The sequence below is a fragment of the Geotrypetes seraphini genome, chromosome 7 (assembly GCF_902459505.1).
Source record: "Geotrypetes seraphini chromosome 7, aGeoSer1.1, whole genome shotgun sequence".
NCBI lineage: Eukaryota > Metazoa > Chordata > Amphibia > Gymnophiona > Dermophiidae > Geotrypetes > Geotrypetes seraphini.
The window spans coordinates 82,081,498-82,108,941 of NC_047090.1; the positions used below are offsets into that span (position 1 = coordinate 82,081,498).

A 27,444-nucleotide genomic window follows, 5' to 3' on the forward strand; every position below is an offset into this window, starting at 1 on the left:
TCTAATCGATCGCCTACACCGAAACCTTCCACCCAGAATAAGAAGAACACTGACACCATTCTCATACCCACCACTCAACGGCACTCATCGTAAAAAGCTTTACGATAACCTCATAGCAACGCATGCAGCAAAACTCGAACCCTCCATAACCAGATTGTTAACCTCAACATCTGACTTCAAAGCATTCCGCAAAGAACTCAAAACGCTACTTTTCAAAAAGCATATTCAAAACACCTAATCTCCTCTTCCACATACACCGACCAGGTTACCCACTCCCTGACACCATATCCTCAACCGATCAAAAAAAAAAAAAAAAAAATAAAAATAAAAAAAATAAAAAATAAAACCTAATTCTTCCTACAGATTTATTACCTACCAACGCCTGGAAAAAGATTTGATATGTAATGTAATATAACTGCTCTCACCCAATGTTACCAAGTCTATACTCATTCTGTAACTATGTCCTACCCTAAATGTCACGTACCCTCCTGGAAATGTCCAGCTTCTTCTTATGTAATCCGCTTTGAACCGCAAGGTACAAGCGGAATAGAAATCACTAATGTAATGTAATGTAATGTAATGTACTTGTATTGCAAGCCATTGCTTGCATATCAAGTTAAAATTTAATAAAATGTTTTGCTTGTCTTGCAAAACACTTGCAAATTAAGTTACTTGCAATCCAAGGTTTTCCTTTCTTAACTTTTGTTTTATCAGCTTGCTGGCCTTCAATGATCACAACTAGATTGATGTATGCTAAACAGGTAATTGTTTCCTTTACCTGTATGCAGTCAGCCTCCATATCAAGGGTCTTAGAGCCTACAAGTTTCAAGTTTATTAGGATTTTATATACCGCCTATCAAGGTTATCTAAGCGGTTTTTTACAATCAGGTACTCAAGTATTTTCCCTCTCTGTCCCGGTGGGCTCACAATCTATCTAATATACCTGGGGCTATGGAGGATTAAGTGACTTGCCCAGGGTCACAAGGAGCAGCGCAGGGTTTGAACCCACAACCCCAGGGTGCTGAGACTGTAGATCCAACCACTGCGCCACACACTCCTCCATTGTTCCTTGTCATAAGATGCACCATTACATGTTAGACATGTTCTCTCTATGAACTAAGGAGTGCATTTACTAAGGCATTAGAATGCTAATACATATTGAGGTGGATGTAGGATGCAAAGTAGTAGAGCTGCTGTCCACATTGCTTCTACTGTGAGCTTTCTGTAAAAAAAATTCTGTAGGATGCAGTATTCAATGAGCATGCAAAATGCTGCTGAATAAAGCAACAGACACAGACCAAAAGGCAGTAAAAGTCAAGAGTTCTGAGAGTGGTTAACCGATAGTTGACAAACTTGAGAGAAATAACACAAAACGTGAATTACTGAAGTTACTGAATTTGTTAATGAGAAGGGGTATCCTCAGCATGAGAGGTCTGCGAAGGGAGAAAATCTCCAGCGCTTTACACAACAAAGCAGAGGTGAACAAACCTCTGCCTGCACACCATCATAGGATTTCTCACGTGTGCTAAACAAAATAGTGAAAATACCACAGTGAAAACTAATAATCACAGGTGAAGTCAATCATCAGAACCACTCTGAGAACCTCCCCCCTAGCCAACTCTCCCAAATGACCTACACTTAGCTGGAAAAATATGTCCATAGATCTTGCTGAAGAATAGGGGGATGACACGATCATCTAGATACCCCTGAATAAAGCAAGCAAAATGCTGCTGAATAAAGCAAGGCAAGCTACCGGTATCTGTATTGGCCCCTGTCTAGCAGCCCCCGCACCCCTGACTTAAAACATACCTGATGTCTAGTGGCATCGTCAAACACTACCCCTTCTCCCCCGGACATACCTTAAAAATTCCCTTATTATTTGGCAGATTAATCTGCTTGGTGCATCCCAGGATGCACTTCATGGGGTTAGACACCACAGTTTGCCAAGTTGGTGCCAGAGGCAGGAGTGAGTGAGCGACATTCATGCTTCTAAGGTATACCCTTGGGGGAAATCTGTGGACCCTGGGAGGTAGAGGTGCTACTAGATATCAGTGCTGCTTTTTTAATTGAGTGGTTTTTCACAGCTGCTCTTAGAAAGTGCTGCTTTAATAACATTTAAGACTATAGAAAATGATTTTTTTTCTACTATATATTTTCTAATTGCATTTATGCAACTTGGTATTTTTAATGTCTTCTGTTTACAGCTTGTGCATTTTGTCAACGGAAAGATGACTGCCCTGAAAAATATGGAGAAAAGAAAATCTATAATGAGCACAACATTACGCTTCATTATTATTGCTTAGTAAGAATTTAAGATATTTTTATCGAGTTGTATGAAAAATACAAGAGCATTGTGTTCTGCAGACAGTCTTGGGATGGGTAGATCTAGTTTTATTGCTGCCTTTAGGGGGAAAAAAATAGAATGAACATAAGAATTTATGAATAGTCTTATTGGATCAAGAGCTGGGTGAATACATCACCTTTTGTGACCCGTATGGGTTAATGGCTTAAAAACTCTGAGGCTTTTTCCCCTGAAGAATATTAATACATATAGGGGAGGTGAGATAACAAAATAAAGTTAATTGACATCTGCTGACTAAATAGATTATTATATTGGTCTAGTCTTTAAGCCCGTTACATTAACGGGTGCTAGAATAGATGTGTCTGTCTGTCTTTCTTTATGTCTCTCTCTCTCTCTCTTTGACTGCTGTCTGCCTCTTTCTTTCTTTGTCTGTCTTTCTTTCTGTGTCTCTCCTTGACCGCTGTCTGTCTCTTTCTTTCTGTGTCTCTCCTTGACTGCTGTCTGTGTCTGTCTGTCTTTCTGTCTCTCTCTCTCCTTGGCTGCTGTCTGTGTGTCTGCCTTTCTCTCTCCTTGGCCAATCAGGGACTTCCCTAGACTCCTTCCTAAGGAAGTCCCTGATTGGCTGAGGTGCCCCGGCCCCTCCAAAGGGAGGAGCCTGAGGCACCTCAGCCAATCAGTGCCTTAGGCCTCTCTCCATGCATCAGATGATACACTGGGGTGGGGCCTAAGGCCGCTATTGGGGCGGCGGCTGGCCAGAGACCAGGAGGATGAGGACTTTCCTCCTCCCGAAGATTTTCATCTGCGTAGGAGCAGGAGGAGGTTACGGGCACTCCTCCTGCTCCAGAAGATGGGAGCCTGCCTCGAAGGAGCAGTAGGGACAAGGCACCCCTCCTGCTCCCAACAATTGTAAAGGTACCAGGGTGGGTGGGCCGGGCCCAACCGCCTGGGCTGACCAAGGGTGGCCCGGGGGGGTAGGAGGCCTAGCAGGAGGGACCGAGCACCCCTCCTGCTCCCAACTTTGGTGTCGGGGTGGGCCGTGCCGGGTCAGGCCCGGCTCAGCTGGGGGTGTTAGTTGGCCTATGGAGCAGGAGGAACCCAACATGCTCCCAACATTTTTAAAGGTACGGGGAGAGAAGGGGGTGGCTCTGGCTGGCCCAGCCATGGGTGGACCAGTCGGTGCGGTGACCCATTCGCGCGGGTTGGCTCTCCTGTTCCCCCCTTCAGGCAATCTTGCCGCCCAGACTCTCCTGCTCTCTGTCGCCTTCCGTGCAGTGCGAGCCCACTTGCACTGCAGGGAAGGCAGCAGAGAGTAGGAGCTCAGGGCAGAAAGCCGGGCTGGAAGATCGGGACGAGCAGGCAGGAGACACAGGACAGAGCAGGGCTTCTATAGAGCTGGAGAGTCGAAAAGACGTTTTCGACTGGTCTCCAGCAGTCGCTTCTTGGATTGAGCGGCCAGCCCAGTCTGATCCAAAATTTTGGGTAGTGAATTGGGTTGCTGTCCAGTTTGCATGCATTTCACCTCATTTGCATACACGGATTCGAAGTGGATCGCAGGAGAGGTAAGTGAATCAGGCTGGATGGAAATTTGATAGTAAAGTGGTCGCAAACCAATCGGTATATGATCGGTTTGCTTCGTGAATCTTGCCCTTATTTCTTAAAAATGTTATGCATGCAATGGGGCGTGGCTTGGACGCGAACTCGGATGGTTGGATAAACGAGTAGCTCCTCATTTACAAGCATTTATACAAGAAATACTACCAAAATTTTTAAAGAAATTAAGATATATATTGAAACATGACTTCAACTAAACAAAATAAAGCTGATTTGGGAGCCGGAACATCTGGAAGCAATAAGAGATCGAAACCAAAGCCAGGTACACCCTCTAAAACTCCGTTACCAACAGAAAAAAATCTGGACGTTATGGAAGAACTAAGACAAATAAAAGAAATTGTCTTAGATAGTAACAAAAAACTACAAAAAGCAATGGAAGATGCTGCAATCCTTACTAAAAGAGTGGACATCACAGAAAATAGAATTTCAACATTGGAAGATATCACAGAACAATTAAATACAGATATGAACCACAGTAAACTCATATGGAAAGAAATAACAGAGATTAAAAAAAATCTTGAAGACAGCAGGAATCGTGAAAGACGGAATAATTTAAGAATAATCGGATTACCTGAAGGTGTGGAAAAAAATGATCCGATTGCATTTCTTGAAAAATTTCTACCTAAAATACTACCACTGAAATTTAAAACGGAACTAGAAATTGAAAGAGCCCACAGGATTCCAACACAAAGAAATAACACTCAAACAGGTCCAAGAACTTTAATTTTCAAACTTTTAAGACATCAGCAAGCAATTGAAATATGTCAAATAGCCAAGGAAATCAAAAATCTCAAATGCCAAGACTCAAAAATTTACATTGTCCCGGACTTCGCAAAAGAAACAGCAACAAGAAGAAAACAATTCTTAGATATGAGACCACAACTAAGATCTCTAGGAGCTAGATTTGGGCTCCTTTACCCGGCGATCATGAAGGTTACTATTGCTAACAAAACGCAAAACTTTACAGATCCAAAAAAACTACAGGAGTTTATGAATCAAATTGAGCAACCAATGACAATCTAAAAAAACATTTAATTGGTTCATACTAATAACTAATGATCAATCTGTGAAACTTTGACTTATAAGATAATATATTTTATATGATTTTCAATATAAGAACTTTTTAAAAAAAACATCGGTTAAAGATTTAGATCTTTCAAAGCAACGGAAAAGAATACACAAGGATCGAATTAAATATTTAAATATCTTGCAACATTCTCCATGGATAACAAAAAAACTGAAGAAGCACAGAAAAATTCCAGAATTATAAACAGAACAAATAGAATAAACTTACAGGCAGGAACGAAAAGAACTGAAACCCGTCTCCGAACTCAAATGATGACGAAGAAAGTATTTTCAAGCAATCTTAAAGATATACTGATTGGTCAAAAAAAATTGTAGGCGGAGTAATGAGGAGAAAGAGAACCATCCTTCAATCACAAGAGAAGATTATAAAACAGACGAAATGATTGGTTTGTTAGACTTCCTGTTGTAGGCAGTACTTCCGGTTTAACTTTGCGTTTCAAATACAATGCGTTTCAAATACGATATATATGAGAGGAATTTGTCTGAGACGCAAAGTTTGCCTGGAAAGTTTTTAAATATATATATCTTCAAATTTATGCTTCTTCTTTATAGATAATTGCCTTTTTTCTTTAATAAGTTGAATCTTAATACCCACAATTTATTCAACCTGGCAATCCTATACGGGAGATGTGATGAGAGTTTTTGACACAGGACTCCACTTTCGTCTGCACAGTTCTCAGGTACTTTAAAATTATAGATGCTTGGAGAGTATGATATTGAGACAGAGCTTACATCAATGAGGCAATGACGGGATGAGGAAATTTATTTCCTGAGGGGAGGGGACAAATTAGTATCCATGTCACTCTCTAGTCTGAATTAGGGTCTAGGCACATGAATAGAATTGATGAGATTATTAGCTTCTCTTATTTGACATTTTGACATGGAGATGGCGATTCTCTCTTGAATCATAGGAAAATAATGAGCATAAGAAATGAGAGAATACCTGTGCTGGAGACTCTTGTCACAGTTCTGTGGAAAAAGGCTAAGTTTGAATGTTTTTAACATGATAAAATTATTATACCCAGATATGAAAGTTATTTTTAAATAAAATAATTTACTATCTTGAAAAGATTCAAAAGAAAGAGGAAAAGGGAAAGGAAAAATTTGAAACTTAAGGGTTTTTATATATATATATATATATACATATATATATATATATATATTCCATGTTCTCAGATATAAGTAATATAATATAGTCATTCTTATGGATTTAAAGACATACAAACATAGAAAATAATCTTTCAATATATAAGAATGACAAAATCTTTTTATTTTACTTATTCTTATAATTAATAATACAATAAGAGAAGATATACAGATATAGAGAAAAGATGGTAGTACTTTAGATAAATTATTAATAGCTTGTGGGAGTTATCTAAATCTAACCTCAATCTGCGTATCCAAGTTTTCGTAATTAAGAGGGGGGGGAAGGGAGGGATAAGAGGGATGGGAGGGATTAAAAGGGAGATATATAAGGTAATTATGGGTGTAAAGGAAAAAAGAGATATGAAATACTTAAAACACTGGGAAAATATACATAATTTAATATCTGAAAAATTAAAAAGATAAATGGATATTAAAATTATGTCTTTAAATGTTAACGGTCTAAATCACATGATAAAAAGGAAAAAAGCACTATCATTTTTAAAAAGGCAAGATGCAGATATATGCCTTATACAAGAGACCCACCTCTCACATATAGAATCTAATAAACTAAAAGGAGGCTGGGTCAAACATTGTTTTTTCTCACCAGCTATAGGGAAAAAAGCGGGTGTAGCTATTTTAATTAATAAAAAATGCTCTGCTTCATTTAAACTAAAAGCTTCAGATATTCATGGAAGATGGATAATGGTGGAAATGAATATGGGAAATACTACCATGACGTTAATAAATATATACGCCCCTAATTCGAACCAAAATGAATTCTTTAAAACCCTTCAACAAATGATCATACCACTGGCTACTTCAAATCTAATAGTAGCAGGGGACTTCAATGCTGTAATGGATCCTTTATTAGATAAAAACCCAAGTAGAATTATGAAATCTATGGGTTTAGATAATTTGATTCAATCTTGCGATTTAACAGACATATGGAGAATACTTCATTTTGATGGTCGGGAATTTTCTTTCTGTTCTCATGTTCATAATTCCTTTTCAAGAATAGATTATATCTTTACTTCAAATCATCTTGCACATCAAATGACACAAGCAGCCATTGATCCAATTATTCTATCTGATCATGGTGGAGTGTGGATCAAAATTAAAACTACAGATCAAAATAATAACAGACCAATTTGGAAAATGGATAATACACTGTTGGTTGACCAAAACTTCTGTGAAAATCTTCTAACAAAAATGAAAGAATTTTTTCAAATAAATGATAAAGATGATATTAACAGAGAAACTTTATGGGATGCTTTTAAGGCATCAATTAGAGGACAAATAATTTCTTATTCGGCTTTTCTAAAGAAACAAATTAAAAAACAATTTTTAATCTTAGAAAAAGAGATTAAAAATTTAGAATCAAAACTTATAGAAAAATGGGAATATTCTATTCAACAAGAATTATTAAAATTAAAAGGTAAATATAATGAGATCTCATCTAAGATGATTAGGAAAGATTTATTTTCTCAACAAACGTTGTATTATGGTAATTCAAATAAATCAGGAAGAATATTGGCAAACTATCTTAAAGCGAAAAAAAGAAAAACAAAATTAATAGCAATAAAAGATGAAAATGGAAATACATATACACAAATTGAACCAATTTTAAAACAATTCCTAAAATTTTATAAATCTCTTTATTCTTCCGAAAATTATTTAAATAAAGAAAAAGATGGTTCTGAATTCTTAAAAATGTTAGAGGGTCCAAAAATTCCTGAACATATAAAACGAAGTTTAGAAGAACCAATATCACTAAAAGAATTAGGAACAGCTTTGAAATCCCTTAGAGTTGGATCCGCTCCAGGTGGTGATGGATATACAGTAGAATTTTACAAAACATTTCAAAATTTTTTATTACCCTATTTATTAAATCTTTATCAATATCAACTCAATAAAGGTTGTATTAAAGGCACTATAGCAGAATCTTTAACTATTGTTTTGCCAAAGTCCAATAAAGATCCCACTTTGGTCTCAAACTACAGACCAATATCTTTAATAAATGTAGATGGAAAATTATTAGCAAAAATACTTGCGCTAAGATTAGCTAAAGCTCTCCCCCATATAATAGGTATGCATCAAACAGGATTCGTTGCTCAAAGACATTCATCTCACAATACCAGATTAACATTCCATATGTTATATTTAACAAAGAAAATAAATGAACCTACTTTTGCAATTTCATTAGATGCAGAAAAGGCCTTTGATAGAGTAGAATGGCCTTTTATGTATCAGGCAATGGAATGGTTTGGTATAGGTCCTGGATTTATACAAATGATACAAACAATGTATAGCTCCCCTTCAGCTAGATTATATATTAACAATACGTTTTCAGAAAAATTTAATCTACAAAGAGGAGTTAGACAAGGATGTCCCTTGTCCCCTTTGCTGTTCGATATTGTTTTAGAACCCTTAATATTAGCAATCCAACAAGCTAAGGAGATACAGGGTATACCTCATTCAGATAAAGAATATAAGATATCTGCTTATGCAGATGATTTATTACTATATCTGAAAAATCCAGAATCCACCATTCCACATCTACTTGAATTGATTGAGAAATTTGGAAATTTTTCAGGATATAAAATTAATTGGAATAAATCAGAGATTCTTCCACTAAATATACATTGTACAAAAGGTTTATTTGATACATTCCCTTTTGTTTGGAAGGAAGACTATATTAAATATCTTGGAATTTTGATAACAAAAACAGTAGATGAAACAATGAAAATTAATGAAAAATGCTTATTACAAAAAATAATAGAAATGTGTGAGCAATGGAATCCTTTGCATTTATCTTGGTGGGGAAGAGTACAAACTGTAAAAATGATGATTTTACCGGTAGTATGTTACCAAATGGGGATGATACCAGTTTTTTTTCAAGATTCGTTTTATACAAAAATAAATAGGACTTTGACAAAATTTATATGGCTTAATAAAAAACCAAGAATTGCTCTAGTGTCATTGCAAAAACCAATTAAGGAGGGAGGGGTAAATTTTCCCAACTTTTATAGGTATCATCAAGCCTATATCTTACGTCATGGTATGTATTGGATCCTCCCAGAACCCACAGATAATATTCCAGACTGGTTTTGGCTAGAATGGAGGCTTATGTTTCCATTACGTCTTAATCATGTAATTAGTATCAAAATGCCAAGGTTATACAAAGATCATAAAATATTTATGGATACCTGGAAAACTTTAAAATACATAAGTAATCTTACTCAAATTCCAATTAATAAATCAACCAATCAAACTATATGGCTAAACCCCAAGATCAAAATTGGCGGTTTTAAAGTCATCTGGAAACATTGGATGATAGCAGGCATTCGTACTTTGGATGATGTAATTAAAAATGATAAAATGCTGGAGTTTTCACAATTGCAACAGAAATTTGGTCTCAATAAAACACAATATTTTAAATGGTTGCAATTGAAGCAATCTATTCAGAAAGGGTTCCCTGAATGGAAAGACCTCGCTAAATATCATAGTTTGGAATTCTTATGTTTCCAGATGGACTCAATAGGTCATAAAGCCGCACAGTGGTATAAATTAATATCCGGATATATAAATAAAAAACCAAAAAATGGTCTTAGAGACATTTGGAGCATTGAGATAAAACACCAAATTAGTGTATCTCAATGGCCACGACTTTGGTCTTGGAGGCTAAAATGTACGGTGTCAGCATCTATGAGGCAAACTTGGTTTTTTCTTCTTCACAGAGCTTTTTGGACCCCTGTTCGTTTACAAAAAATAGATAGTTCAAGATCTAATAGATGCTGGCATTGTCATATTGAAATTGGGACATTAGACCATCTTTTATTCTTTTGTCCATTTATCCTATCATTCTGGAAATCAATTTGGCCCCAAATTAACAGAATGTTAGAAAATCCGGTAGCCTTGACATATGATACTATATTATTTGGAACAACCATGAGAGCAAAAAGCCAAATTTCATCTAGTAATAACAAACTTTTATTTATTTTAACTGGAATTGCAATACAACAAATTACATCCAATTGGAAACAACATGATAGATTGAATTATATGTTTTGGTGGAATTCGGTATGCCACATATACAAAATGGAACTCGCTATTGCAACACATAAAGGATACATGAATAAATTTCAAAAAATATGGGGACCATTAACAGATTTCTGCAAATAAGGATAATTTTTCCTATAAATAAAACTTGGAAACATCTGAAGACCGTTAACATGATTTCTCTAATGAAAAATCAACTTTTCCCATGATAAGATAATTGTAAAGAGGGGAACGGGGTGGGCTTTTCAATTTTGACTATTACATACTAAATTAATATTTAAAGAATGTACAATAAAATTGATTTGTGTATTATTGGTCGGGAAGGAGGGAGGGACAGGGGATTATTATATTAATGTTAAAATTGATATTAATATATGAGTTAGTCAAGTGTGTATTCAAGTTTCTATTGAGTTTATTTGTAACACTTGTAACACAAAAAAATGAATAAAGAATTTAAAACAATAAAAAAAAAAAAAAAAAATTTTATGCATCATGTAGAGAATGTTTTCAGCCCAAACAATATTTATATGCTATTATATAAAAAATTCAAAAATTTCTTATAGCTGATGTCAAGTGGAATTTGGCAGAGGGGTGAGGAAGATGAAGGCATTTATGGATTCCTGGTGGAGGACATTAGGAAAGAAGTGTCCAGAGCTAAAAGGATGGTATGTAGAAATTTTACCCTTGAACAGTTTCTATTCTTTTGCCTTTACCAATTTGACCTTCTTTTTAGACCTACTACTATCAGCTTATTCCAAGAAGAATTCTGCACAACAATCAAAAATTATTCCACAATATTTTAGAATACTGCAAAATTCTGCAGGCTTTATATTGTTAGGTGGGCCAGTAATTGCTGCCTTTGCATAATGATTCATTATATTGTTTACCTTTTGAACAAAGTATTGTTTTTAAGTTATTTAATTTTCAAAACTCTTAAGGGGTTGACATCTCCTATTTTGGCCTCTGCTCAAGCTGTACCATCCAACTAGAGCCCTTTGATCAGCAGACATTTTTAGAGACTCCGTCTGATCAAATTAGACTATTATAGAAATTCTCGTTTTAAAGTTGTAGGACCTAAGTAATGGAATTTTTTTTATTATTTGAAACTTATTCTAATTCTCGGCGAGAGGGAGAATTAGAAGTCCTTGAGCATGCGCAGATGCATGCTCAAGGCAGGCAGGCAGAAGCCGGAAACCAGAAGATCTTCTAGGCACACGATCTGTGCCTACGCTAGACGGGGGGGGGGGGGTAAGTTTAAGTTGTTCGGGCGAGGGGGGGCCGGTTCGTGGGGGGGGGGTACCGGTTGGAGTGAGGGGGCCTCTGCGAGCGGGGTGGAGTGATGCCTGGAGTGAGGGGGGGGGAACGTATCAAAGCAAGTTTCCATTATTTTCTATGGGGAAACTCGCTTTGATAAACAAGCATTTTGGATTACGAGCATGCTCCTGGAACGGATTATGCTCATAATCCAAGGTACTACTGTATTGTGCCAGTTGAAGTCAGTTCAGCCCTGAGAGACCCTCAGGACACTAAAATAGAGGCTCTGCTTAAACAGAGTTTTGATGTTGCTACCCTGGCTGTCAGGTGGCGATTTGTGGTAGTCTTGAGGCCTGGGCTTGTTTCCGGTGGTCTAAGAGAGATCTTGACCATGAGTCTGCTGACCGGTCCTTAGTGGATCAGGAAGTGGCTAAGATTGAGCTAGGCACTTCTTATCGCTCTGATGCCATGTATGATCTTTTGTGTGCCTCGGCTAAGTCCATAGTTCTTGCAGTAGCTACCCGCCGTATCCTGTGGCTTCAGGGTTGGTTGACAGATGTGGCATCTAAGACTAGTTCAAGTTTTTCAAGTTTCAAGATTATTTGATTAAACGCCTATCAAAGATACTAAGCGTTATACAATAATAATTAAAACATTGACAAAAGTACATAGAGACTAACATCTTAACATACTTCATGTTCGTGCTCAGTAAGTTCCCCTTTCGGGGCTCCTTTCTTTTTGGGGAGGAGTTAGATAAGCTGGTTCAGGCTTTGAGTGACTGTAAAGTACCTCGGTTACCAGAGGACCAACCTCACCAGGCTTCGCGAGATGGTTCTGCCCTGGGGTGTTTGTGTGATTTTCGGAGATACTGCCCTAGTCGGGGAGCAACCTCTTTCCTTCCAGAGGACGTTTCTTTCAATGCATGTAGTCCTTTTGGCGATCCGCTGGGGGGGGGTCGCGACTCCTCCGGGACTCCTCCGCCGCGGTCCAGTGACTCGTTGCCGTTCCTTCCCCCAGTTCCAGTCAGAGCCTGGCTGTGGGAGTTTTACCGGGGGTGGGATGAGATAACCATGGATCAGTGGGTCCTAGAAGTGATTCAGCACAATCTTGGCACAATGTCCAGGGAGACTTTCTCAGTTGTCATGCTCTGGATCCCAGCAAGTGATGTCTCAGGCTGGACCCCATTTAAATTGATTGTTCAGGCCTGGGGTGACGATTATGCACCGCATGGCCATGAGTGTCAATGCCAAAGTGACAAAGTTCTTCAGTCTGCACAGGGATTGCCGGGCTGAGGTGCTGGACGTTCTGCTTCAGGCTTGGCTGGCGATGAGCCTGCTATATGTTTTTCCACAGTGGCCTCTGGTGGACAGAGTTAATTTTTTTTCCTTCAGATTGCTCGACACGCAGGCCGTGTGATTCTCGTGGCTCTGGATTGGCCCAGATGCCCATGGTACATGGATCTGGTTCATCTGCTCATGATAGATCCTCTCCCACTGCCCCTATCGTCCGATCTCCTGTCTCAGGGTCCCATTCCAATGTTCGATCCGGATCCTTTTTGTCTTACAGCTTGGTTTTTGAAAGGGCTCGCCTAAGGAAGAAGAGATATTTTGATAAGGTGATTTCCACTCTATTGGGTCTCTGAGACTTTCAACCTCTTGGGCTTATGTGCGTGTTTGGTGTCTCTTTGAGGAGTGGTGTTCTGCGTGGGGGAGGTTGAGCCCCTCTGCACTGCTTTGCCTCACATCTTGCAGTTTCTACAGGATGGCCTGGAGTTCGGCCTCGCCTGGTACTCTTTTAGGGTGCAGATTGCCGTGTTTTCCTTTCACAGGTTCTTGCATGGCCGGTGGGTGGCCTCTTCTCCCGAAACTGGCGCTGTATTGGCTTCAGGGCAGAGCACACCAGATCCCAATCAAAGGTATACAAAGCAAAAAAATATGACAGGTTATTAGCCACCAGAGCAGCAAAACTAGATTGCCACCTCTCCAATCTGCTGACTGACGCCCAACTACAAAATATTCAGGAAAGAACTTAAAACTTTTCTATTCAAGAAATTTGTCAAATGATCTAACTAAACCTAATTGACCCTCCACAGATCCCGATGCGTATAACATCTATTAACCATGTATTCTCCCTAGAAATGCTCAGGCCAACTCTTGTTGTAAACCGCCTAGAACTGAAAGGTATTGGCGAGATAAAAGACACCAATGTAATGTAATGTAATCTGACGCTGATGCAGTCTGGGTTGTCTGCAATGCCGTTTTCTTCCGAGTTTGTCTTGTTGATGCATCAGGCTTTTCTTTTATGCAGTTCCTCGCCAGCTTCTGCCGGAGTTGGTTATCGAACTGATTGCCTTTTATGGACCAGCCTTCAGGGATGGCTGGGATCAGGGCTCAGGGTGCGAAAAGGCGCAGAATGGAAACCGCATTGGCGGTAAACCCTGCTGTGAGCTCTGATATGTCTTTTCCTCCACACGAGCTCTGTGGTGGATGGGGATTTGAAGGATTTGCATGATTTAGAAGTGGGGGAGTCTGTCCTGTGAAGTGGATGACCCCACAGCTCTTTGGCTTTTCCAGAGAAGAGCTGGATGCATTTTTTACTAAGGTGTGCCGTGGTCATCTTTGCCACCTAACTCTCTCAAGGCTGGCACCAAGAAGACATCCAAGTCCTTTCCGATTCATGAAGCCATGAAGGAACTCATTGAGGTTCAGTGGACTTATCCAGAGGCTGGACTGCATGTGGCGAAAGCAATGCACCAATTGTACCCTGGATTAGATGGAGAGGTTGCGGTTGCATAAAGTGGATGCTCTTGTGGTGGCGGTCACCAAGAAGACCACCCTTCCGGTTGAGGGTGGGTGGCAAAGAAGGGCACTCAGGACAGGAAACTGGAGGCTTTGGTTAAATCATCATTTGAGGTGGCGGCTCTGACTCTGCAGGTGGCGGTGTATAGTTCGTATGCGGCTAGGGCCTGTCTATACTGGGTTCAACACATGACGGACGGGTTGGTGGAGGCTGGCGCTGTCCTGCTTTCATAGTTCTGGATGTGGAGAAGGGTTTGGCATATCTGGTGGATGCCTTGTATGATATCATTTGCGCTTTGGTTAAGCAGATAGCCCTATCGGTGATGTCACATCCGTCCTTATGGCTCAGACATTGGGCGGCGGATGCTGCTTCCCAGTTGCAGCTGATTTGTCTCCCGTTTAAGGGTCTTCTGTTGTTTGGTGAGGACTTGGAGAAATTGGTTAAGGATTTCGGGGATTTTAAATCCCAGCAGTTTCTGGAGGATTAGCCTAAGAGTTCCTTTAAGGCGCAGCCGTCCCTCCCACGTTCTCGAGATACTAAGGCCTGGTAAGCCGTTTTACACTCCCTCTTTCCCTTCCAAGCCAAAGTATCCTCAGAAGGGTTCCTTTTGTCCTGCCAAAGCCCTCACCTCTCAGTTGCCCTGTCCTCAGGCCTCGTGTCTCCCAATGACGGGATCACGGTCCCCTCTTCTGATGTGATTGGCTGTCCTTCTTTCTGGTGGAGTGGACCAAGATCACGTCCGACCTGTTGGTCTTGGACATTATTTGAGAAGGTTACAAGTTAGAATCTGCGATGGGAGAGAATTCTTTCTTGGTATCCCAGTGTTCGGGCACTGCCAAGGTGGTGCCTGTTCAAAGCACCCTCCATGTCAGACATTTCAGAATGGAGGCTGTGAAGTCCGTGATTGCTGCAGTTCAGCCGGGCAAATTTCTTACGGCTTTTGATCTCAAGGAGGCATACTTGCATATCCTCATCTAGCCCCCGCACCAGAAATTCCAACACTTTGCAATTCTCGGTCAGCATTATCAGTTTTAGGCGAAGCCCTTCGGTTTGGCCACAGTGCCGCACACCTTCAAAAAGAGGGAGTCCGGGTTCATCCCTATCTGGACGACTGGTTGATCTGGGCTTCTTCCTGTCCATCAAGAAAGTTTGCGGGTAACTCAGAGGGTGATTTCTTGGCTTCAGCCGAGTTGGGCAGTCAACTTTTAGAAAAGTTCCCTTGTTCCTTCTTAATCGTTGGTGCATCTGGTAGTCCACTTCGACACGGCTCAAGGGAGAGTCTTTCTTCCCACAGACAGGGGCAAGAAGTTGCAGATGCCGCATCCCTGGGAGTGGGATTTTGTCTAGGTGCTGGGCTCTATGGTAGTAGCCCTGGAGCTAGTTCTCTGGGCCCGCTTTCTTATGAGACCTCTTCAGCAGTCTATTCTCTCCTGATAGTCACCGGTGTCTCAGGATTACAATTGTCACCTCCGCTGGATTCCCCAGACCCTGTGAAGCATGGACTTGTGGCTGGACAGTGCCAAGTTGTTCAAGGGGATTCCCCTTGCGACCCCAGAATGACTGGTGGTCACGACGGATGCCAGCCTGACCGATTGGGCTCAGTTCTTGCGGTCTTCGGTGCAGGGTGTGTGGTCTCAAGAGGAGGCTCAGTGGTCCATCAATCTTCTGGAATTGAGAGTGATCAACAGGCAAGGGGGCACAAGGAGCCTGCAACTAGCTCAGGAGGCTCGAACTCTGCTTCTGTGGGCCAAGTTGTGTCTTCCACTTCTGTCGGCAGCTCGCATTGCAGGGACGGCCAATGTTCAAGCGGACTTCCTCAGCAGAAATCTTCTAGACCCAGGAGAATGGGAACTGTCGCAACGCTTAGTTTGACAGTGGGGGCTTCCGACGTTAGAACTCATGGCTTCGGCTCGCAACCAAAGCTCCCTCGTTTCTTCAACAAACATTGGGAACCCAATTCAGAGGGGGTGGACGCGTTGATTCTTCCATGGCCTCTGGGGAGCCTTCTGTATGTTCCCTCCCCCCCCCCCCCCCCGGCCAATGATAAGCCGAGTTTTGCATCGTGTTGCTCGCTTCCGGGGAACAGTAGTTTTTGTGGCTCCAGATTGGCCACACCGTCTGGATATGCTGGGACTGGTGACGGGAGTTCCCCTCCAGTTTCTGGTGATGCCAGACTTGCTGGCGCAGGGGCCACTTCAGATAGAAGATCTCTCCCACTTTAGTCTTATGGCCTGGCTATTAAGCGGTCAAGGCTGAGGCATAAGAGGTTTTCTGAACAGGTTATTACTACTCTGCTGCAGGCAAAAAAGAGGTCTACGTCCACATCTTATGCCTGAGTTTGGAGAGTATTTGAGTCTTGTAGTCAGCAGGGTATTTCCCCTTTTCAGGCTTTCCTGTTGCACATTCTTGACTTTCTCTAGGACAGAGTTTTTAAAGGGTTAGTGTACAATTCCCTCAAAGTTCATGTGACGGCCATCGCCTGTTACAGGGGCCGAATGTCGTGCTCTTTATTTGCTTTTCTGCCTGATATGGTACGCTTTCTGAAGGGGGTGCAGCACATTTACCCTCCTTTGCGGAAACCCTATCCGGATTGGAGTCTTTGCCTGGTACTTGGTGGCTTGCAGGGGGCTCCATTCGAACCCTTGAGCATGGCTTCTCTCAAGGATGTCATTCTGAAGGCGGTCTTTCTGATGGTTATGGTGTCTGTGCGTAAGGTGTCGGAGTTGCAGGTTCTGTCCTACAGGGATCCCTTCCTGCGTTTCTCGGCTGCCGGTGTGTCGGTACAGATGGTTCCTTTGTTTCTTCCTAAGGTGGTTTCGTCTTTTCATGTCAATCAGTCTCTTTTTCTTCCCCCCTTTTTGAGAGAAGGGTTATGGGTCGCGCTTCCATTCCTTGCAACTTCTAGACGTACAAAGGATGTTAACTGCACTATCTTCAGGTTACTAATGACTTTCGGTAGTCGGATCACCTCTTTGTCTTGTTCTCCGGCCCAAGCAAGGGTATGGCGTTTTCCAAGTGTTCGGTAGGCCGTTTCTTCCGCTTATTTGTTGGCGGGGAAGCTGGTTCCAATGGAGCTGCATGCTCACTCCACTAGAGTGGTTGCTACTTCCTGGGTGGAGTCCAAGGGCTTTTCCTTGGAGGAAATTTGTAGGGCTGCGATGTGGTCCTCCTCTAATATGTTCTCCAGGCATTACTGTTTGGATGTGGCTGCACGGTGGAGGCTTCCTTTGGCGCGTATTGGTTCTCGCAGATGCTGCTTTAGCTTCCTGTTTGGGGATTGCTTTGCTACATCCCACTAGTCTCTGGATTCATCTGAAGCTGTTGCTAAGGAAGGAAAAATTATGCCTTACCTGTTAATTTTCTTTCCTTTAGACACAGCAGATGAATCCAGAGCCCCGCTTGTTCTGGAAATTTTTTCTGCAATTGTTTCCCTTTTGTGGAGTTTGGTCGCATTGTTTTTTTCAGTTGGTTGTTGTTGGTCTTTGTTCCTACTGCTTGGACAAAGAGCGATACTAAATGGTCAGGAGAGATCCCATCCAAGAGGAGCACCTGCTGGTAGATGTGTGGTATCCCACTAGTCTCTGGATTCATCTGCTGTGTCTAAAGGAAAGAAAATTAACAAGTAAGGTATAATTTTTCCATATATATCAAAATTTTTTCATATGGCAAGTTAAAATGTTTTACACTAAAAAGATAAATAGATATAAAGAGATTAAAAATCAGTTTATTAGGATCGATTAAAGATATCACAATCCATTGAATACCAATAGACAGTCAACTAACTAGTTTATGGTTTGGATTTCTGAGATCCTTTTTTTCTTATATAAATTTTCATGCATTTTCATAGAGCATTATATTTTTGAGGTATCTAGAAAATTAGTGGAACTCGGGGACTGTTCCCCTGATATTTGCTCACCACTTTGACTTGGTCAGGGGCTGGAGCACAGGCTTTTTATGTGTTAATAGTGTTCCTTTGGGGTGCTCATGGTGCTGGCTGCGTTTTGTCTCCTCCTCCACCACTTTTTTTTGCGAGAGGCCCAAGGGGGGGGGAATGTTGAGGGTCGGTCTGTGGAGGTCCGACCGGCAGCCCAAAGAACCCACCAAAGTGGCTGAATGACTGGAAGCAGAGGGTGTCCCCTAGAACAGCTACATCTGAAAGAAGCTGAAGCAGGCAACAGAAGCACCATTTTTCCAGCACATGGTCTGTGAATAAGGCTGCGACAGCCTATGGGAAAAAGTCAGGGTGGTGGGGGGTATCTTCAAACGCTGTTTTGAACTGTTTCTACAGCTAAGGCCTTGGTCCTCCCTCACCTAAAATCCTGTTTTTTTGAAGTTTTTGGTCAGCACTGAGGTGATTTTTAAGTAACCACCATCTTGTATTTTCCCCAATTATTTTTAATTTTTTTTTTTTTCTTAAGTTCTCACACGTCTCCAAAACACCTTGTTTTGCTTCCAAAGTGCCTGGGATGGAGATCTTTGACTCTAATGTCCCTATATCATGCCTTGTTTGCAAAGGATGGGTGGCAGAAGAGTGCCCTTGTGTTACGTGCAGAGAGGCAAGAACCAAGTTTAGCTCCCTAGCAACAGCAGCAGATGAATCCAGAGACCAATGGGATAGCTTACATCTACCAGCAGGCGGAGATAGAGAAACTGATTAACAGGTGGTCCTATTGGCTGGCACTCCTCCTGTCTCATCAGTAATCTCTATCTCCCAGCAGGAAAAGGTCGCTATTCAACTAGCTCCTGAATTCTGGCTGTGGCTGGAACTTTATTTTCTCCTGTTGAGGTTTCTCTTCAGTGAGACTGCCATTCTGTTTCTCCTGTTGAGATTTCTCTTCAGTGAGACTGCCATTCTGTTTCTCCTGTCGAGGTTTCTCTTCAGTGAGCTGGCAATGCTATTTCTCCTGTTGAGATTTTCTCTTCAGTGAGACAGGGGTGTCCGGCTGAACGGTGCGGGCTTTAGAGGTTACACTTGGGCCCCCCCTTGTCCCTGCCTCACCCTCCCTCCATTACTAGAGGGTCTGACTGGGTCTCAAATTTTTTCTTCTTTCCCTTCTCTGTAAAAAAAAAAAAAAAAAGAGACCACAGTTGTTACATTCTGCCATGCTTTTGCTGCAAACTGGCTTCAACCGGCCCTAACAACAAGCTGTGAGTATGTCTGGCTTTTACAGTTGTTTGAACTTCAGGTTCTTTTTGGGAGTCTTAGTACTGTGGGTTCGGTCATCATACATTTAAGGTATGGATATTTTATTGAGGCTAAGTTTTATGACTAGAAATCCATGGAGGGAGCCGGGACTTCCCGCCCTTTGCATGCACGCGCTTTGTTTCCTTGTTGGTTACAGCGCAGCAGTAGCGATGCGATTTCATGCTCGTACTTGTTCTCTTTGTTGGGTTTCAGTGCAGTAGTAGTCCTGTTTATTCTGAGGCTCTCTTTCATCAGTGTTTGTCACGGCCATGTGCAGCTGATTGTGCAAGTGCCGGTTTATAGCAGCGCGCATGAGATGGGATATGTTTTTTCCGGCGCTGTGGGCCGTTCTTCTGGTTATTCACCGAGTCTGATTTTCTTTCTATGCAAACCGCGGCAGGGTAAATTTTGCGGGGCTTGAATCCGACTATGTTTCAAGGAGCGTTGATGCATCGGCCACGTGTCAGCGAGAATCAGGCATGCACACGGGTCTCCGGCGATGGCGGGAGAGCTGCAGCGTTCCGGTAGTTTGTTTCCAGCTGACTTTGGTCAGGGTATGCCGGGGCTTCTCTCCTTTCCGGTTCAGACAAGTTGTATGTGTTTCACCAGCTTTGGGACAAGCTTGGGCAGCTTTATATGTCTATGTCTGTGTTCCTGCTGTACTCCCTTGAAGGAAGCTGCTTGTTTAATCGGACTCTGGGGTTAGCACTCAAGGGGTTTACCAGAGAGACTCTGACCTGTGCTAGGTCACCCAGTCTCGGTTTGTCTCCAGACTGGGGCGACATACGGCAACTCACGGCACAGTGAGATCAGCAGTAAGATAGTGCCCTGTATTTCACACAGGTATCTCATTGTCTCTCTTGGGGTCCCTGCAGATTGAGCCTTTGTCTATTGGTAACTGTCCTTGTTTAGGCCTCTGTGCTGAGCTGCATGTGTCTAGTAGTGGCACAGGATATTTATGCCTAAAGGTAGTACAAGCAGTTTCCAAGTTCGGGCTGTCTCTATGGGCATAATGACACTGCGCATATTCCTGCGGCCAGGACTTTCTTTCTCTATTTCTGAGGGGGCCTGGACTTCAGATTTCCATGCTTATCACGCTGGTTTCTCCTGTCACCATTTTCTCATGGCACATGCTAGACGGGCCCCCCAACCAGACAGAAAAGGCTGTACAGCTCCTTTTAACCAGGAGCCAGTTACCTATTCTATCAACCCCATGGAGGATCACGCACTATGTGGCTGTTAGCCTCATCCCTGAAGCTCTCATTAACGATGTGAGCTTTGTCTGATACCTGTAAGGATGCTGTTGTTGTCCACGGGGCGGTAGATGCAGCATCTTGATTGAGTCTAGTACGTATTCACTTTAAAGGACATACGTATTTCGCTCATGTTGCATGGGGTTAGTACTGTTTTCATGGTTCCAGTATATTCCTCTTTACATTGTGAACCTTGATTTTTCCTAGGAGAATCTTCTTGCAGATCCTACAGTCTTATTCTGCCATTCCCTGACCTCCTGCACTTCATTCTGAGGGGATCTTGACTTCTTCCAATGACTCTTCAGGCTTTCTCATGAGGGAGAAGACACTATAATGTCAGGTCAGAGGGCTGTGAAGATTTTTCAGGATGCTTGCATCTTTGCATTCTCCTCAGGTTTTCCAGTTCGTTCTTGGAGTCTCTATGTTTTGTGTTTCCCTTTTCAGTGTTACTGGTCCTCAGGACGGTTCTTGTAGTTCTTCGGGAACTAAGGGACGTTGTTCCACTTACCGCATGGTGCCCGAGATAGGGGGCATTGGGCAGGCTGGATCCCATTCTGCTGAATTAGTTTCTCGGGGTTACACATTTCTGCAGACAACCTGGGAGTATATTTACATTTTCTCTATGGACTCCGAATCGGCACTTGGTTTGCCTGCCTCTCTTGGAGCGGCGCTTTCATGGCACATGCCATTTTGCCTACCCAAGGCTTCACGAACGTTTTAGGTGATGTGGGCGGTGGTACCGTTTTGGCGCTACCAGGCGATTCATCTAATTTCTTCTTGACTGCCTGCTTGATTCGGACGACTTCCAGTCGGGCCATTTGACTGACATGAAAAGGGTGATATCTTTTCCTCAGTTCTTTACACGTGCATCTTTGAATTTGCACAGCACTCTTTTCTCCTGTACTATTTATAGGTATATCAGGGTGATGTTTTTATTCATATAGGAGAGACATGTGTTTCTTTCCGGAGACTTGGGCGTGGGGTCTCGGTCTCAGATTGGTATTCTTCTTTGCTTACCATGACCAAGAGTATGGGATTCTGTACAGTTTCTGGGATCCATATTGCTGACTCCACTGGGAACTTCGGCTTGCTTTTCCCTTCTTACGCTACAGGATGGACCTGTGGTCTGACCCGGCGGAAGCACTGCTTATGTTCTTATGTTATGTTTAGTATTACGACCTAGTTTTTTGAAAAATCTTGGCTGACGTGTAAGGATTATGCGAAGCAGGTTGTTTCTTCTCTTATCCAGGTGCTACGGACGTCTTCTCCTGTGGCTTCTGCTTCCTTTTGGAGGTTTTTCCTTTCTTGGGTGCTTCTTAACGTTTGAACCACTCCAGAGTTCCTTTTTGGCACAGGTGTATTGCCGAGGGCTTAGCGTTCAATTCCCTTCAGCTTCTAGTGCCATTCTTAGCTTGTTACAAGGGCTAGGTATATTGCTCTTCGCTTACTTCTCAGCTTCATGTAGTTCAGGTCCTAAACAGAGTGCGGTATATTCATGCGCCTCTTAGAAAGCCCAGTTTGGAGTACAATCTTCACGTACTTCTTCTCAGTATACCGAAGGCTTCATTTCATCCTTGTCTTTTGGGACTCTAAAGGGCTGTGCCGTTGAACATGGGGTTTCTTGTGGCCATGGCTTCAGCTCTGCAGTTTTCTATGTTGCAGGCCTTGTTCAACGGGGATTCCTATTTCTGATTTCCGAAATATGGGGTATCAGTTCGGATGGTACCATTATTTCTTTCTAGGGGGGTGTCATCCTTTCTTTTATGTCATGCTCGCTTTTCCTTCCTTCTTCCTGGGAGGGGAAATTGGGAGCAGTGCTTTTATTCACTGCATTTTTTGATATGTACGTAGCGTTCTCTGTGAGCTCGGTTTCTTACGACTTTTAGTTGTTTATATCTCCTTTTTGCATTCTTCAAGGGACGCCTCAAACGTTTGGTGGCGTCCGAAGCCTCCATCGCTCAATGGGTCCAGCAGGACATTCTTTATGCTTGCTTGCTGGCAGGGAAGCGGTTGGCGAAAGAACTTCATGACCATTCCGCTGGAGCGATGTCTACTTCTTGGGCTCGGCCCAGAGGTTTTTTTTCTTGGAGGAGATTTGTCTCGCGGCTAATTGGTCTTCCGAGCGTGCTTTCTCTCCCCATTTCTGCTTGGATGTGGGGGCGCTTGCGGTAGGGGCGTTTTGTGCTTCGGTTGTTGCGGAGACGGCGTTTGCTTCCCACCCAGATTGAGGATTGCTTTGCTACATCCCATTGGTCTCTGGATTCATCTGCTGCTGTTGCTAGGGAAGGAAAAATTATGTTCTTACCTGTTAATTTTCTTTCCCTTAGACGCAGCAGATGAATCCAGAGCCCCACCCTTTCTGGATATTGTCTCTCGGTTTTTTCTTTTGCAACTTTCGCAGTTTGTTATTATGGCAGGTTGTTTTCTGTATTATTGCATTTTGAGATTTGTTATGGGAAAGAAGTTTTTTACATGCTATGCCTATTGCTGGTTACGTGTGCTTGGGCAAGGAGCTATACTGATGAGACAGGAGGAGTGCCAGCCAATAGGACCACCTGTTAATCAGTTTCTCTATCTCCGCCTGCTGGTAGATGTGAGCTATCCCATTGGTCTCTGGATTCATCTGCTGCGTCTAAGGGAAAGAAAATTAACAGGTAAGAACATGATTTTTCCTTAGCTCCTATGTGGCTTCTGGGGCATGGCACATGGATTTTGAACTTCTAAGCGGAGCCCTGAAACACTGGCATAGCATGCTGAGCTGGTGCAGAGGCTCCGCAGCCAAAGAAGAGGTATCTCCACCCTTCTAAAGAGGAAGGAGAGTTGCCTACTAAGGCCTTTACCCCAGAGTACATTAATCTGCTCTGTCAGGTGTATGCACATGGCCAAAATACGCAATATAGGTCCGCTGAAGAGCAACCCTCTGCACACACCTCTAAGGGATAAATTCTCAAAAATTTGCGTTAAAAACAGAGGGGCAGCTGTTGCAGCCGTTCATTTTTTAAAATTTATTTTATTTATTTATTTATTTATTCAGTTTCTATATCGTTCTCCCAGGGGAGCTCAGAATGGTTTACATGAATGTTTTCAGGTACTTAAGCATTTTTCCCTGTCTGTCCCGGTGGGCTCACAGTTTATCTAATGTACCTGTGGCAATGGGGGGATTAAGTGGCTTGCCCAGGGTCACAAGGAGCAGCGTGGGTTTGAACCCACAACCTCAGGGTGCTGAGGCTGTAGCTTTAACCATTGCATCACACTCTCCCCTTATTGTAGCGATTTTAAAAAGCGGGTAATTCTCCAAAAAATGCTCATGCAAATGAGGTTGGTAGAGAGTAGCAAAGGTTTGCAGAATAAATGCAAATAAAAAAACAACAAATTGAGCCGCCGAAGTCAAGCAACCCCACTTGACACTCCCCTCCATCTTATATTTGAGTCAACCTTTTTTCCTTCTTTTTTTGGGGAAAAAGGGTACCTTGCCTTATACTCGGATAAATTTATATTCAAGTATATACAGTAAGTCTTTTTTTTAAGAAACAGGCTAAAGACATGTCAAGACGTTTCTGGGAGAAAGGATATCCAATGCAAGCTATAAGTACTAGTGCTGCCCAATTCACGATTCTAATCGGTTCCCCGATTCACTTCTGGTGAATCAATTTGAATAGATTTAAAACAAAAAAAAAATTGGCTTCCCGATTCAGCTGACCCTCCCCCCCTCGATCCCTAAAGCAGGAGCGACAGCGCTGATCTTGCTGGCTGGCCGCTGCCGCACCTGCTTTAGAAGTGGAGGGTCAGTCGGGAAGTACTGGCATCCAGCTTCCCTCTTGCCTCCCGCACACTATTTACCTAATAGGAGCAGCCTGCAGAGAAGATCGCAGTGCTAGAGATCTTTGCAAACTGCTTCAGAGCTGTTTCCTCCGTCGCGATCCTGCCTCTGACGTCAGAGAAGGGGTGGGACCGTGGCAGAAGAAACAGCTCCGAAGCAGTTTGCAAAGATCTCTAGCACTGCGATCTTCTCTGCAGGCTGCTCCTATTAGGTAAATGGTGCGTGGGAGGCCAGGGGGAACATGCAGGCCTTCCCGGGGGCGTGGGAGGTGCGCAGTCCTTCGGGGGGTGGGGGGGGGGTGCAGGCCTTCAAGGGGGGGACAGGCCTTTAAGGGGGGGGACTGACCTTTAAGGGGGAGACAGGCCATCAGGGATGGTGACACAGGCCTTCAGGGGGGACATGCAGGCCTTCAGGGGTGGGGTGCAGGCCTTCAGCGGGGGACAGACCTTCAGGGTAGGGGGGCCTTTGTGTAGAAGTACACGGAGGGAGGGAAGGAGGATTCAAGACTTTGGGGGGGAAGAAATAATGGGTCTAAAAATAGAGGAGAAGGAGAGAGATGATGGACAATGGGATTTAGGGAGGGAAGGAACAGAAAGGGAGAGAGGTTGGACACAAGGGATAATGTGGATGGGGGGATAGAGATACTTGCTAGGAGGGTAATTGGAAAAAGAAAGGGAGAGATGCTGGATGAAAGGGTAGTTGAGAAAAGGTGGATCTGTGGATGGAGACGAAAAAAAGGAAAGATGCCAGACCTCTGGGGGAGGGAAGGGAAACAGAAGGGGAGAACAGAGATGGAAGATGGATGGTTAGCACGGAGAAAGAAGCAAGCAAGTTATCAGAAGATAACCAGAGCCTGGGACCAACAAGATTTGAACAATGACCAGACAACAAAAGGTAGAAAAAATAATTTTATTTTCTGTTTTGTGATTACAATATGTCAGATTTGAAACGTGTATCCTGCCAGAGCTGGTGTTAGACCGCAAATGTGAGCTAGGATTTAACAGAGAGAGAAAAAGTCTTTCTTTTTTGTTTACACCACAGTGCCATTGTGGTTAGGAGAAGGCAAAGGGGGTGAAGAGGCTATAAAATAAACCCACCAGGATGTTTGGGGGAAAAAAACCCCCACCCAATTGGACAGGAGAATCGAAAAACCAATTCAAAAGGCTGAATCGAATCAAAAATTTTTTCCTGAATCGGGCAGCACTAATAAGTACTGGTTATAAGAGAGCTGCTGCAACAAACAAGGAAGAACTGCTTGTACTTAAAACAAGAGTACTTAATGAAAAGATATGTGTGTAAAGGGTAAAGTGCAAACTATCAGTAGATATTATCAAGATCCTATGGAAACATTGGCATGCGGTACAGACTATTGAACAAGTTCAAGATAAAGAAATTGTAATAGCTCACAAAACAGGAAGAATCTTAGATATACTTGTTCACTCAGCACTTCTACTTTATGCCAACGTTATGCTGGATGGACGGTTGAGGAACGTCCATGTGGTATTGGAGCGCTGGGCCTAGCCCCCTCTTGTCCCTCCAGGGTCCTAGAGTCACAGGAAGCTTGTTTATTGGGGCATAGTCCACCCCCACCCGTCGAACCTTCAAATGGCAATTCTGTGTCAGTGGCGAAACACAAGTAGGGAGATGCCTCTGAACCCATGAGGGCACAAGAGTTCCCAGGCTGCAGAGATCCTTAGGTGATCCAGGGCAAAATTTGACTCTGACTTTGGCAGTTTAAGGTTTGAAGCTTATGACTCGGACATATATGGGTGTCTCCAAATGCTTGTCTGTCATCGACCAAGAGAGAATGAAGATGCTTAATGTACTTCTGTTAATTAATTAAGAAGAATTATCCGTTTGCACTATAGCAAAACCTTTGGGATAGGCTATAGGAACCGCATCATTGTTAGTGCTGGTGTCACTCATGTAAGTGGCTTGCTTGATTCCACCTTTGTTTATGACATGTATTCATTGGGTTAATTAATTGTTCTTGTTGCAGAGCAGAAAAGAAGTTCCCCGTGCCTTTGTTATTTCTCCTCCTTAGGTGTTATCCATCACTTTGGTACGAACTAAGAAGCTGAGGCACTGCCCAGTGACACAAGGAGGTGAAGTTAAAAAATGTAGATTATGCCTTCTGCAAACCTCAAGGGTGAAGGGAAGAAACCCACATGTTAAGTCTATTGTACCCTTTTACTGGAAAAATTATCGAGGTAAGAACCTAATCTTTCTATAATGTAGTTAGTGCAGTGTTATGGTAATATTATCTACTTTAGTATGAAAATGCTGCCTTACTAAGAAATCAGTTCTCAGTCTTCATCTGCTGTTGGGAGTGTATAAACCGAAGTGTCTGGACCATTCTGGAGGGCTAAAGCAGAGCTCCCAAACTGTTAGGTCAAGACCCCATTTGGAGTCATGACTTAGGTGGGCTCGCCATAGGTGCATAATTATTTCATACCTTTTGTGGGGTCTCACAGTTTTGTTTGGCTGTAGTCGAGAGGTCATAGTTACAAAGGGATTGAAAAGCACTGAATTAAAGAAAGAAAATGTGCAGATAAGCCCTAATGTCTCTGTATTTTACATGTTTTTCAGAACTGTACAATTTGTAAGAAGAAAGGTGCCTCAATAGGATGTGTGAAAAGCCGATGCAAACGAAGTTACCATTTCCCCTGTGGGGTTGAGAGAGAATGCATTTTTCAGTTCACAGGAAATTTTGGGTATATGTTTTATTTTCAGTTCAGGACATTGTAATATAACATTGCCTACTTTCCATTAGAACATAAGAATTGCTATACTGGGACAGCATGAAGAGCCATCAAGTCCAGTCTCCTGTTTCCAACAGTGGCCAACCCAGGTCCCAAGTACCTAGCTAGATCCCAAGTAGTAAAACAGATTTTATGTTGCTTATCCTTGGAATAAGCTGTGGATTTTC

General features: G+C 42.6%; 1 protein-coding gene across 2 annotated transcripts in view; it reads left to right on the top strand.

Annotated features, from left to right (window-relative positions):
- G2E3 (G2/M-phase specific E3 ubiquitin protein ligase) overlaps nucleotides 1–27,444 on the top strand; it is a 176,097-nt gene that overhangs the window by 14,073 nt on the left and 134,580 nt on the right. For both annotated transcript variants that reach the window (XM_033953452.1, XM_033953451.1), the window contains exons 3-5: nucleotides 2,205–2,302; nucleotides 10,768–10,869; nucleotides 27,105–27,229. In XM_033953452.1, coding sequence (XP_033809343.1) covers nucleotides 2,205–2,302; nucleotides 10,768–10,869; nucleotides 27,105–27,229 — 325 coding nt within the window. The remainder of the gene's footprint in view (nucleotides 1–2,204; nucleotides 2,303–10,767; nucleotides 10,870–27,104; nucleotides 27,230–27,444) is intronic.